The following is a 13,976-nucleotide window of genomic DNA, read 5'->3' on the forward strand; positions in this document are numbered from 1 at the left end:
TCGCCAGCCCAGGACCCAGGGACTGCTGGTCGCCTCCAAGTCATGTCCACCATGCGCCTCTTCCTTCTCTGCCCCTGCCTATTTGTACCTCTTCTGGTTGCTGTCACAATTGTTGGTCGTGCTCCCCTGTGCCCCTTCTTGCTGCAGATCTTCATTTTTGCTGTTTGTTCTCTAGCCGAGTACCTGAACCTGAAACTTGCAGAAAACATTAGCCAGTTGCCTGGCGGCCTCTTCATCGGTTCCTTTGCTGCTCACTGTCCTCCATCTGAGGCTTCTCCGTGTGTCCTGGAACCTGGTGCATCATCTTTAGCTGCGGTTTCCTGGAAAGAATGGAAACGGTGATCTTCTATTGTTTCCATTCTCCCTGGTGGATTGTAATTTTCCTGAATCCACTGTAATTTGACATTGACACAGTCACGATCACCTTCCCAATTCTTCATGTCACTCTCTGCCTTCCCAGAACGGCACAAAGCTGGGAAAATCATTCCAGTATATTCATCAGATGTATCACAAGGTACTTCCTCCGTCCAACAAAGGATGTCTCAATTTTAACTAAATTTGAAATGCATCTATACACTAAGTCATGTCTAGATACATCCAATTTTTGACCAACTTGAGACATCTTTTGTTGGACGGAGGGAGTAATTGATTTGTTTCCATGGTACTATCCCTTTTTCTAGATATAGAGATGTTCTGCAGATTTCAATACTGAAGATCAAGGTCATCTGAACTCATACTGACAGCTGAACCAACACTGAGTGGTGCCCCTGCGGAATTCCCCGGTTTATTCCCTTCAACTGACAATTCCTGGTTTCTGAATTTTCCCCTGAGATCCCCTCCTGACCCCATCTTCTTCCCTCTGAGGTTGATTAGTCACTAGCAGCCCCATGGTCATCTCCCCTCTGTTAATATAATGTGCTGTTTTTTTTTGTGGATACTATAATGTGGTGTGTGTTTTTGTTGATAAATGTGGTGTTTCACGAATGGAAAAAGGAAGCTCGCAAATTAAAGAATGAAATATGTTCTCGCAAAAGTGGTACTACGTTAAGTGTGTCATTTGTGTTTGCTATAGAATAAAATTATATTTAGTCACATGATCTGAAATATGTGAACAATAAATCATTCATACTTGCAAGTTGTCAGCGCCGTCGATGCCGCATTTCGCGGTGCTGGCGAACCACACCCCAAGTACGAGAGAGATGAGCATATAGGGCTGCAGAAGAGTCATCCTTTGATAGTACCACATTCCAGCAATACAACCGTTGAAAGGGCTCAACGAATCCTGTGGCAGCGGAAGGGTGATCCCACTCCTGCCTCGCAAGTCGCTATCTGGTACATCTGCTTCGCTGCTTTCTTGAATTGCGACATCTGCATTTATGAATGAAAATTGAGTACCAAGGCTAATTCCTATCCGGTTGACTCGATGATCATAGATCACTAAAATTGTCACTTTGGTATGCTACAGCCTGGTTCACCACAAGCTGAAACAGCTAACCACTTATTTCAAAAGAGTGGTGCTGCTCTCCAACAACGGAGCTACTTTGAGTTCGGAGGTGGGGTGGGGGGCTGGCCCCCTCCCCCGAGATTTCCGTGAAAGAACAAAATCGAATTTACTTAGTGGTCCCTGTTGTTCTTTGAAGAAATTCGGTTCGTGCAAATTGTTGACCGATCGGTTCTTTCGTGAACTGCTAACAGAAAAGTTTGGTTCCCTGAAAATTTGGTTCGGTTTTCAGTCCAACCGATCAAAATTGAACTTAGACAGTGGTTGCTGTTGTTCTTCAAGCAGAGGGACGCTGCTCAAATCGGTCGGCATATGAAAGTTGGGGAGGAGAGAAGCCGGAGCGTGGCAGCACGACTTGCTCGAGACGCATGGTGGCAAAGCTATTGGCAAGCTCGTGGCTGGGATGGTGGATCCAGGGAAGAAATGTGGATGACGGGCGGGCGGTCTGGTCATGCATGGCGCTGCGGGCCGCCGACCTTGCATGCATGGAGGTTGGGGGCTAGGTTTTACTGACTGATGTAAATTCGTTTTTTCAAAATTCATGACCGAATTCCCTCAAAAAAAAATCATGACCGAATTGGGCATCGAAAATTTTGGTTTCGGTTTATTCAAGTTCGGTTCGGTTATTTCGGTACGGTTCTTCAGTTTTGTTTAAAATGCCCACCCTCACAACCCAATATATTTTAAGAAACAAGCAATACGAAAGCTTTCCGCCGCCCGCATCTTTAATATTTTAGGGAACAAGTAATATGAAAGGTTTCCGCCCGCCCGCATCTTTTGTAAACCCAGCCCACTAAACCACGGACGCATCTGCCAGTTCGTGCCTGCCTGCGTGTGTCCTGTCCGCCAGCCCCCACAGGAATACAGGATCGCACCCACCCGCTCAGCTCTCCGCCGTCGTCGAAGAGCGCGGAAGAACCTCTCGCTGCCGACGCCGCTCATCGGACGGGATGCAGGTTCCAGGCGGCGGCGGCGGAGGAGGAGCTGGAAGGGAAGCGGGGGACACGCGGGGCCGGCACCGGATCCAGGCTGAGCTCAAGAAGCTGGAGCAAGAAGCGCGCTTCCTCAAGGTCCGTCTTTATGTCAGCATTGATTCTTTAGTTATGTTCTCTCTGAAACTTTTTCTGTCTCCCGAATGGAAAGCAAAAGGAGAGGTTTCTTTAATCTTTAGGTCGAAATTGAGAATCATACGGCAATTCTCCTGCCTGAAAGGCAGAGGCGGGCAACATTTCCGATTCCTAGTTCGAAATAATGTTCTAAGCATTTAATTACACCAGTTTGCGGTAGTAATTTCTTTGATTCCCGTCTCTTGTCATCTACAAATACGAAGAAAACTTTGTCATGGTTGACTTCCCAGCTTCTTGTGTTCTCATCCCTCCCTCCCGTCCTGGAGCAGAAGCCGAGGGTATGGGTGGGCCGCCGGTGGGGTGGGTGGGGAAATGTGGTCAAGCGCATGTGCATATTCGTTGTGCTTTGCTTTGCTCCCTGGTCCTGCCACACCTGCTTCACGATTTCTTGCGACAAAGATTCATTTCTGTAGCACTATTTTGTGGACCTTTTCTCTGCAGAAGGACAAGTATGCACAGCCCTGCCAGACTATTTCTAGTCTCTGTGTTTATCCACTTCCTATGCTGAAAAAACAAAACCAGAATTCTTCTGCATCAAATGATTGATCACAGTGTACTACTGATGAATTAACTACTGAGATGCACATGGTACTGCACTGGTGCTGGGGGACCTGTTCGCATGGGAAAGTGTGGGAAACCATGTTTTATAATCTGTGCCATGTGTGATCCAATTCCAATCTTTCAAAGTCATTGGAGGGAGAAATCGGTGTTGGATCAACGCGATTTCCGAAAAGGAGTAATTTTGCGAATTAGTTTGTACTCACTCTGGTCCATATTAAGTGACGAAATTTTACATGTATCTAGAAGTTTTTTGGGTACAGATACATCCATATTTGGACAAATTTGAGTCATTTAGTATTGGACGGAGGGAATATAATTTGTTGTAACAAGTAGAACTCACTCAGCGGGAAGTGAGGTGATTACTGTAATAAGGCATTTTCATGGTTGATGAGTGATGACTTCACGTGACATTCTGGATGTTCTAAGTTTAGTTGACAAGTTGGTATGATGATTGATAGATGCGCACGTGTGCAACTCATATAACTGGCTAACTGTTTAATTAGTGCCATTTGAAAATTTTAGATATAAACTTGGATGTAACACACACTTAGATTGTGTTTGACAAATAAAACATATTAGTTGTTCCACTGATGACGTTCTTTGGCAGTTATTAGATGATCCATAGCACCAAATTAATTTCAGTTGATTTGCCTTTAGTGCCTTCAAAAATGTACTTTTTATTGGAAACATATATACTACTAACTTTGTTTTACACTACTCGGACCTTGACAGTTAGTTATACATGAGACCTTGAGAATTAGTTATACACTTGTGACATATCTATTTTGAACAGTTCATTCCAGTTATCCATTAGTTGCACATCTCTGGGATGCAAACAAAGAAATCTACTTGCATGGCTAGACTAGGTTTCACCTAAACTTAGACCATTCAGAATGCCTGAGGCATCAGTTGAAAATTTATTACATTAAAGCATCAATTTGTATAGTAATATAATAGTAATGAATGTCACGATAGTGGTGCTATTACCGGACTAGATATCTTCGGTTTCTGTTATGGACATCATTATCTCTAGATCTGGCACAAATTTTTTCAAATGTAGAATTCCGTCTTCCATTCTCTGCCGAACTTCTAATGTTCTCAGTTGGACTGCATGCAGGAGGAACTTCAAGAGCTAGAGAAAACGGATATAATATCAGCAGCATTGCAAGAGTATGTGTCAGAAGAAAACTCAATCAGTTCCATTATTTCGATCTGATGTTACTGCTTAAAAAGCACCTGTGTTGTGACTTATTGTTGCTGAATGGGGATTGACTGCATTGTTAACTTTTTGTTAGGTTTCTTGTAACAATTGAAGGAAAAGCAGACCCTCTACTTCCTGTGTAAGTAACCACTGAAACATCCTCTTAATTTATCCACTTGTAGTCTCAGGAATTCCTTTTCTGTTACCGCAGAACTACCGGAGTGGCTTACCAGTCTTGGGATAGGTGGTTTGAAGGTCCAGAAGATCTGCGTAGATGCAAATGCTGGTGTCTGTGATCATTGCCAAGAAATTCAGAATTACACCAAAAATTAAGAGGCAATTGTTGCTTTGTAGATTGTTTTTCATCACGCCAGCATGAAGTCCCTTCACCTAAGTCGAGGATCTGACTCTTTTCCTTGCTCGAGTTTGTTGAGTTTGTTAACAAAATCTGCTGAAGAGTGGCATGAAAAGGCAACTGTGGGATAAGAAGCAACATTGAGGATTGACTACAGCTTTGTTCTTCGTTGACTTCTTTGTATTAAGTTCCTGAGCATATAGTATTTCTTTTGTCGGTAAAGTATGAGATCTTAGCTCAAGAATTGATGTCTTGTCCGAGAGATTTAGATTGAGCCTATTCACTTTACATCAGTGTTCTTGGATATGAAAACCAATGTCAGAAATTGACAACTTACTTTTATTGTTAAGGGATTGTCTATTCATCAATTGCTTGATTTTTCTTTTATTTCAGTTGCATTTCTAAGTCGTTGGATCAACATCCTCGTCCCCATATTTCAAAGAAAAAAAAACATCCTCGTCCCCAGGTCACTCTATATGTTACCTCGAAACTAAAAATTGTATTAATATGTCACTGAAGTTGCACACCTTGAAAGAGTGCGATTTTAATCTTAGTAGTGTGCAATTCTTAGTGTCAGAGAATACAAAAAAAGATCGAAATGAGAGTTAGCAAAGTCGTTATTATTCTTTGTACATGACTAAACTTTTTTTATAGCTGTACATGAAAAAACTTTACAAAAAAAGAACGAAACTGAGAATTACAAAAAAATTAATTAATCCAGGGCCGCCCCTCAAAAGGCAATGCTACCTGTCTAAGGTGTAAACAAAACACCAGTAAATGCTGCTAAGAATCTAAGCTACTCCTTAGTTCTTGACACTGCTGCCCATCTCGATGTCTGCATGCTGAGCATCCTCGTCGGTGACGAAGCGGCTCCAGTACCAGTGTGCCTTCCACACGTTGGCCATGTCCTCGATTGGCACCCCCTTGGTCTCCGGCACGAACAGCGCGACGAAGAGCGTCATGGCGGCGACCCAAGCGGCGAAGAAGAAGAAGAGGACGAAGTTGAGGCGGCAGAGCATGGGCAGGAACGCCTGCGCAACGGCGAACGTCATGAACATGTTCACGGCGACGGTGATGCTCTGCCCCGCCGGCCGCACCTCGAGCGGCATCACCTCGCTGGGCACCAACCACCCCAACGGCCCCCACGACCACGCGAACCCCGCCACGTAGACGCACATCACCGCCACCACCACCGCCGCATACCCCGGCTGGATCTCCGCCACGCCGCTCCACCCGAGCTTGGCACCGATCAGCGCCCCCACCGCCACCAGGCTCGCAAATATCTGCGCCCCGCCCTGCAGGAACAGCACGCGCCGCCCCGCCCTGTCCACCGTGAACACCGAGACGAGCGTCGCCGCCAGGTTCACGACGCCGGTGATCACCGCCGACATGAGCGACGCGCTGCCGCCGAACCCGAGCGTCTTGAACAGCACCGGCGCGTAGAACATGATCACGTTGATGCCCGTCAGCTGCTGCAGCAGCGGGATGGCCACCGCCATGGCCAGCTGCGGCCTGTACTGCCTCCGCAGGATGTCGCGCCAGGGGCTCTTCACGGCCCTGGACGCCTCGCTCGCCACCGACAGGTCGCCGTACTCTTCCGCCACGTCGTCGGTGCCACGCACGCGCCGGAGCATCTCCCTGGCGTCGTCGGCCTTGCCGCGCTCGAGGAGCGAGTTGGGCGTATCCGGGAGGAACAAGGAGCCGACCGTGATGATGGCCGCGGGGACGGCCGCGAGCGCGAGGCTGAGCCTCCACCCCCAACCGCCGGCGATCTTGTCGGTGCCGTAGTTGATGAGGTTGGCTGCGAGGATGCCGAGGGTGATCATCAGCTGGAAGCCGTTGTTGAGCATGCCGCGCATCCGCGCGGGCGCCATCTCCGACAGGTACACCGGCACGCTCTGGTTGGCGAAGCCCACGCCGAAGCCCAGCAGCACGCGGCCCAGGATGAGCATCGCCACGTTCTGCGCCGCGCCGTTGAGCGCGCACCCGGCCAGGAAGGTCACCCCGCCCACGAACATTGACCACTTGCGGCCGGCCACGCGGGTGACGGACGCGGCGCACACGGAGGCCACCAGCGCCGCCAGGTAGAGCGAAGAGGTGAACATGGTCAGGACCTGGCTGTCGAACTTGCAGTACTGGTTGCTGCTGTTGCTGCCATCATCCGCCTGCTGCTGCTTCCGGTACACCGACGGGAAGAACCTGCTGAGGAAGGGGTCCATGGACGTCACCCCGCCGGAGATGCCGATGTCGTACCCGAAGATGAGCCCGCCGGTGGCCGCCACGAGGCACGCCATCAGCACGAACAGCGTCAGCCGCCCGGGGTACTCTTGCTTGCTCGCCGCCTCCGGCGCAACAGCGCCACCGCCCGCCATCGCGTTCGATCAACTCGTACGCGTACGTGTGGTCAAGTCGCAAACTCTGCAATGCTGCGAGTATGTCTTCTGTCGAGGTGGCAAGGCGTTGCGTGGAGTCGAGCTATATAGCGATCCAGCGAGACGTCCCACTCCTGTCTCTTGCTCGGATTCGTATTTCGCATCGGAGATTTACGTACGTGTACGTATACATTCGAATTGGTTTGGAACTCGGAGATCCTGAGGGTGAGTTCCTCGGAAGAAGACAGAAAACAGGTCGAGAACACGCTCCACTTCGGGTAGCTAATTGCATTTGCATACACTCCCAGCGAGAAGTGCTTCTTTTCTTCTTTTCTTGCGCAGAAAAGAGATTATATATTGATCGCATAAGGATTTGTACGCTATCTATCGAATAATTCTAATTGGACACCAATACGGCGCGACGGTCGAGCGTTACTGGTCGGGCGCATACGCCTGGCAAAAAGAACATGCAGCAGCATGGGTGCATGCACGCAGTACGGCACATATAGGAACTGGCAATAGCAATCGAAACAGTGTGCGTATGGTGTGCATGCGCAAGGATGATAAAAGTAGCATGCAAGATAAATACGCAAAATATCGTAAGATTTAAAATGTTTTAACTCTTAAACCATGAACTCGATTTACGATCTGTCTTCACGGTTAATTTTGTCTCGACGAGATCTTCGAAATTAGATCCCATGTTGGTACATTCAAAAAACTTTTTTTTTGTATTAAAAGTTGCCGTCTAATCATACATAAAGTTGCGATCCTATTATTAACAAATTACCATGTGACAACTTTATACAAAATACTGTGGCGACTTGTGAATCAAAGGTACCGTCCGATAATATGTAAAGTCAACACTTGATAATATATGAACTTGCCATCCTATTGGTAATATATTACCGTATGTCAACTTGTGTATCAAATGTACCGTTCGATAATGTGTAAAGTCACCGCCTGATAATATATGAATTTGCCATCCTATTAGAAACATATTACTCTGTGGCGACTTATGTATCAAAATTACCATCCGATAATGTGTAAAGTCACCACCTGTTGCCGTCTAATAATACATGAAGTTGTCACCTTATTATTAACAAATTACCACGTGACAATTTTATACAAAATACCGTGGTGATTTGTGAATCAAAGGTACCGTCCGATAATATGTAAAGTCACCAGTTGATAATATATGAACTTGTCATCCTATTGGTAACATATTACCGTGTGGCAACTTGTGTATCAAAGGTACCGTCCGATAATGTGTAAAGTCACCACCGATAATATATGAATTTACCACCCTATTAGTAACATATTACCCAGTGGTGACTTATATATCAAAGTTATCATACGATAATATGTAAAGTCACCACCTGATAATATATGAACTTGCCACCATATTAGTAACATATTACCGTGTGGCAACTTTATATAAAATAAGATGGCGATTTGTTTACCAAAGGTACCATCCGATAATATGTAAAGAAACCACCCAATAATATATGAAGTTGCCACCCTATTAATAATAAATTGCCACGTCATAACATCATATAAAATAGGGTGACGATTTGTGCATCAAAATTACCATCCGATAAGATGCAAAGTTGCCACCTAATAATATATTAAATAACACAGTGTTAGTAATACATTAGCACATGGTAACTTTTCTGAAACAAGTGTGGTAACTTGTGCATTACCGTATGGTAACAAAAAGATCAAAATAAATTTTCGGAGAGAGATCTAATTTTAAAGCTCTCGCTGATACGAAGTCAACAGTGAAAACGGACTGTGAATCGGACAAACGGTTAAACGTACAAAACATTTTGAGTGTTCAAAACAACGACATGCAAAGAGCATGCATGCTGCTAAAACAAACATGAGTGAATGCATATGATCAATTCCTGATTAGCAAAAGAAAAAAAATACATGCATGCGTTCAGGACACAGCGCAGCGGCAGCAGGCAGCATGCTAGCGCGCGTTGCGCCACCGGACAATAGCGCGAACGTACGCGCGATATAAATTCCGATTCTAATTAGCCATAGCATCGCTAACCTTCAGTTTAAGTAAGCCAATGTGCAAAGTCCTGGACTCTCTCTTCCCTTTCCCCCCCTAGAAAAGTCATCAAGGGTTTCACCTTTGCCATCACACCTATGTTCACGGGTAGATCCCCGGTTTTCTCCTTCGCCGCCGGCTCCGCAAGCAGTGGTGTGTAAGAAGACCCCAATCCGCCGGTGTAAAATGTAATTTTCCTCATCTAGTCCGATTCGGTCGATAAACTTTTTCACCACTCTCAAATATATTAACCCCAGTATTAAGCCTCCTTGGTTGATTAGGTGGTGCTGGTGTGAGAACAACACACCTGACATGCCGATGTCGCTCTTGCATGAGTGCAGATGTGACAACGCCGCTCGTCCCCTTTGTCCTTTGACACCTCGAAGATAATGTGTTGATTTTGTTTTTACGGTGAGACGATGACCCGAGAAACTCGGGGCTTCTTGGATTCATGGGCAAAGACGAACGAAAAAAATTAAATAAAAAATATCTCTTCAGTGACATTATTCATCTATTTAATTCAAAAAATAAAGAAAAAGAAAGATACACTAGAAAATTTTCTTTCAACTTATTTTTAAAAGGAAACACAAATTTGTAGACTAGATCTCTTTTAAAATGTCTTTGCACAAAGAACTGATACAATGATATTTGTGGCATAGTACAACAATTTTACTTTTATTTTTGCTTGCAATCCATGTGCCTTTTCAAAATCTATGAATCAAACAACCACCTCTACAAAATTCATGTAATTCTGTACACATGCATTTCTACCGTATGCTTATAGTTTCCACGTTCCTTTCTAAAATGCGTACAAATCACTATCTAGAATGGCATTGTCGTCAAAACAGGTTATGATCCAGTTAAAAGAAAGAGGATATGATCTTGTATTTCTATAACAATAACGAGTTTTGCTCCTGTACACTTTCTCCGTATAAACTACACCCCTCAAAGAAACATGATTGATGTAATTGCCTCCGGTGGCGGCACGGCCTCGCCTCCCCTTTGTTTTCGCTTGTTGATGCATTCTCAATGTTGTTTCGGCTCCGGTTTGCGGCACGGATTCTATGACTTAAGACACTTGCCTTTCTGGAACTAACATGTGGGCCCCGTAGCAAGCTGACCCTCTTGTCAACCTTAGAAAGGCAGGTGCCTTAAGTCAGAGAATCTGCATCGTCCGGTTTGGCCCCTAGATCTGGATGTTGTTTGACGATGCGTGGTGACCTCGTTTGGCGGGGCAATGGACCAGGGCTTCCATGCCTAGTATGTTTCATACTACGTCTGATTCTCTCTAAGTTGTACTAAATGAGCAACACTTATTATTAGTCGAACGGATAATTATAGTCGAACGTAGTAGATAATTAGACAGGTGCAACCCTTCAATTTACTCTTTTTTTTTACTGAATTTTTAATCCAGAACAAAGACACCAAGAAGCAACACCTCCAATCCTCAATGCAACGCTTCCTTTCAATCTTGTATATGGAGTAGTTTTAATCAAAAATGAAATTTAGACAGTCGCACTATTTAATTACTGGAATGACATGTACTCGCTCATAAATTCTTGTCGTGATTTTAAACCACCATGAGAATTTAAAATTGGAGGGAGTATTATTATCCTTCCAAACATGCATATTTTACTCTAGTTTCTTTTGTCATTTTTTTCGATAATCCAGACTGACAGCGCCACTAGTCCACTACCATTTGAAATATGTAAGCCTGGGCAGACTTGCGTAAGCCCAAACCAGAATATTTTCGAACCAGAATTATCCCAGCCAAATAAGAGTACTGGATTATCTCGGAAGAAAGCCAAACCCAACCCAAGCAACTCACGAGAAGAGAGGATGGCAATGGCTCCCCTGCCCGTGCGCGGTTGTCCCCCTTCTTCCTCCGGTACCACGCCCCCTCTGCTCCCCTCCTCCCCATCCATCTCCGCCTTCCTCGCGTCCCACCCGGCCCTCACACTCCTCCACACGCAATGCGCCACCATGGCCCGCCTCCGCCAGCTCCACGGCGCGCTCGTCAAGTCCGGCCTCGCCAAAGACCCCATCGCCGCCAGCCGCGTCGTCGCCTTCTTAGCCGGCAAAGGCCGCGACGTCGCCTACGCCGCGCGCCTCGTCAGGCACCACCCGAGGCCCAACGCCTTCATGTGGAACACCGCCATACGGGCGCTGTCCGACGGGCCCGGCCCGGACGCGGCCGTGGCGCTCTTCCTCGACATGCTCCGGTCGCCCACGCCGCCCGAGCGGCGCACGTTCCCGTCTCTGTTCGCGTCGTATGCGCGCCTCGGCGTCCGCGCGGACGACGACGGCGCCGGCGCGGCGCTCCACGGCATGGTGCTAAAGCTCGGCCTGGCCGGGGACGCGTACGTGCGCAACTCCATGATCGCCATGTACGCGTCCTGGGGCCGCGCGGACGAGGCGCTGCTGCTCTACGGGCAGTGCGGCCAGGCGTTCGACGTCGTGGCGTGCAACAGCGCGATAGTGGCGCTCACGAGGGCCGGGCGCGTCGACGAGGCGCGAGAGGTGTTCGACGCCATGCCGGCCCGGACCGTCGCGACGTGGAGCGCCATGGTCAGCGCCTACTCCCGCGCCGCGAGGTGCCAGGATGCTGTGGAGCTCTTCTCTGCGATGCAGGCCAGCGGCGTGGAGCCGAACGCCAACGTGCTCGTCAGCGTCCTCGGCTGCTGCGCCGCCCTCGGCGCGCTGGAGCAGGGCGCCTGGGTGCACGCCTACATCGACAAGCACGGCGTGGCCATGAACGCGCTCGTGGTCACCGCACTTGTGGACATGTACTGCAAGTGTGGCTCCATACACAAGGCTCGCCACGTGTTCGACGCCTCCAGATCACAGGGTTTGGCCAAGCTGTCTTCTTGGAACGCCATGATGCTTGGACTGGCAGTACACGGCCAATGCCAAGAAGCGCTCGCCTTGTTCTCCGAGCTGGAAACTTACGGTCTAAGCCCCGACAACGTCACCTTCATCACGATCTTGATGGCTTATGGCCACTCTGGCATGGCCGATGAGGCGAAGGCTCTGTTCTCGGCAATGGAGAGGGAATATGCTGTTACGCCGGGGATCGAGCACTATGGTTGCCTCGTTGACGCGCTGGCCCGGGCCGGAAGGTTGGGAGAGGCCGAGGACGTCATCCGGACAATGCCAATGAGACCAGACACGGCCATTTGGGGCGCGCTGCTGTCCGGATGCCGCTTGCACGGCGATGCCGAAGCAGGGGCGCGCGCGGCAAGTGGAGCTATGGAATGCGACCCTCAGGACAGCGGTGCATACGTCCTCGCGGCGAGCGTGCTGGCACGAGACGGCGAGGTCGGCGCGGGCGTGAGTGTGAGGGAGAGAATGAGGGTGGAAGGCGTGGCCAAAGTGCCCGGGTGTAGCATGATCGAGGTCAATGGTGTTGTACACGAGTTTGTCAGCTAGTATCGCCATGCTAAAATGTACTCCCTCCGATACTAAATTGTTGTCGAAATATTACATATATCTAGACGCTTTTTAAAAATAGATACATCCATATTTAGACAAATTTGAGTCAAGAATTTAGGATCAGAGGGAGTACATATTTGTTATTTCGAGATTCAGTTCAATGATCATTGGTTCCTTTCAAGTTTTCTCGTTATGGTTTCAGTTTTGTTTTCTTGACTGTCATGGCGTGGCCAAAGTGGCAATTTCGAAAGGATGCATGCACTGAGACGGCGTCTCCAATCCTTAACTATACGGTTTTAGGAGTGGCTAGGGATGCAAGCGGGATCCCATTTATCCCTTACTTCTAGTTTAATAGGACTTTGCTAGTTCAAAATTTGGTTTAATATTTGCGTGCGTGTGTGTTTTTTCAAAAAGAAAGGTATGACCCTTCGGCCTTGGCATCAATCGAACCATATTAAATTGTATTGTTAGTTGGCAACACGAATTAATGAGCTAGAATTCATTTTATCAAGTTTGAATTGCAGAGACAGAAGTTTTATAACTTTCAGGGTCATGAAGAATTATGGTGTCTGAATAATTAGCGGAGACTTGACTACATGTGTTGAGTACTTGTTGGAGATTTGCACAAATGCCAACTCTCATGTTAATCTAGAGTTACACGATTCTTGTAAAACAAGTATTGTGCTCCTTTTGGGCTCGTGTTCTAGTTGAGTCGGCTTATGCCTAAGTTGGCCCAGTCTTCTCTTGCGCAGGCCACGAGTATCCCTGGTCCTGACGGCTTAGTTCTTCTTCATGATCCTACCTGGTTGGGCCTTCCGCTCGTCATGTTTTCCCCTTAGGGTGGGTACCCCCTTCGGTAGAACTACGACGGAAGTTATCCGCACCCCCTACCTGGCGTGCCACTATCGATGTTATACATTGTCAGATCACCGATGGTAGCTCCTAAGACATTGATTTATATAGATTCGGGCCCTCAAGGTGAAGTAACACCCTATTCATATTTGTGGCTACTTGATATATTCTGAGTTGTTCAGATCCCAGTTCAGAGAGGAGTGTGGTTGATATCTGTTCTTACCTATCTCTCTAGGTGGGAGAAGACTTTGGGTAGAAGGCTCTATCCTCCTCGGGTTTCTCCTCTCACTCGCCTTTATATACTCCAATCAATTTGACGGTTACAGTTGTTTGCGTAGTTACAAGGGAGAAGATTCCGTGGGACAAAGGACTGGTTTGCTCCTTAAATATCTTGTGCTTGTCTTGTGCGCCACTACAGCCCATTGCAGGGTCCTCCCGTCTGGAGGATCTCATTTCCGAGTCTTCAGTCGCCCCATGTCGAATGAATACGGTTAAGGCCTCATGGGCATATCCAGTCAC

General features: G+C 47.4%; 3 protein-coding genes across 4 annotated transcripts; 2 read left to right on the plus strand and 1 right to left on the minus strand.

Moving 5' to 3' along the window:
* The first annotated feature begins 2,258 nt into the window (after nucleotides 1–2,258).
* On the plus strand, nucleotides 2,259–5,113 carry LOC100830673 (guanine nucleotide-binding protein subunit gamma 1). 2 transcript variants are annotated; one of them, XM_014896538.2, is made up of 4 exons: nucleotides 2,259–2,571; nucleotides 4,307–4,359; nucleotides 4,485–4,529; nucleotides 4,573–5,113. In XM_014896538.2, the coding sequence occupies exons 1-4, from the start codon at nucleotides 2,452–2,454 to the stop codon at nucleotides 4,721–4,723; spliced, it is 369 nt and encodes a 122-aa protein (XP_014752024.1). In that variant the 5' UTR covers nucleotides 2,259–2,451; the 3' UTR covers nucleotides 4,724–5,113. The 2 variants fall into 2 exon arrangements, with proteins under 2 accessions (XP_014752024.1, XP_003559654.1); XM_003559606.4 differs by having other exon boundaries at nucleotides 2,265–2,571; nucleotides 4,602–5,113.
* Nucleotides 5,114–5,548: 435 nt separating this feature from the next.
* On the minus strand, nucleotides 5,549–7,117 carry LOC100830983 (sugar transport protein MST6). Its single transcript, XM_003559607.1, has one exon. The coding sequence runs from the start codon at nucleotides 7,115–7,117 to the stop codon at nucleotides 5,549–5,551; it is 1,569 nt and encodes a 522-aa protein (XP_003559655.1).
* A 3,801-nt stretch (nucleotides 7,118–10,918) lies between these two features.
* Nucleotides 10,919–12,786, plus strand: LOC100839173 (pentatricopeptide repeat-containing protein At2g42920, chloroplastic). The gene has a single exon (XM_003562117.4). It carries the CDS (start codon nucleotides 11,013–11,015, stop codon nucleotides 12,600–12,602), a length of 1,590 nt encoding a protein of 529 aa, XP_003562165.1. The 5' UTR covers nucleotides 10,919–11,012; the 3' UTR covers nucleotides 12,603–12,786.
* Nucleotides 12,787–13,976: the final 1,190 nt, after the last annotated feature.

Source organism: Brachypodium distachyon, chromosome 1 (genome assembly GCF_000005505.3).
Source record: "Brachypodium distachyon strain Bd21 chromosome 1, Brachypodium_distachyon_v3.0, whole genome shotgun sequence".
NCBI lineage: Eukaryota > Viridiplantae > Streptophyta > Magnoliopsida > Poales > Poaceae > Brachypodium > Brachypodium distachyon.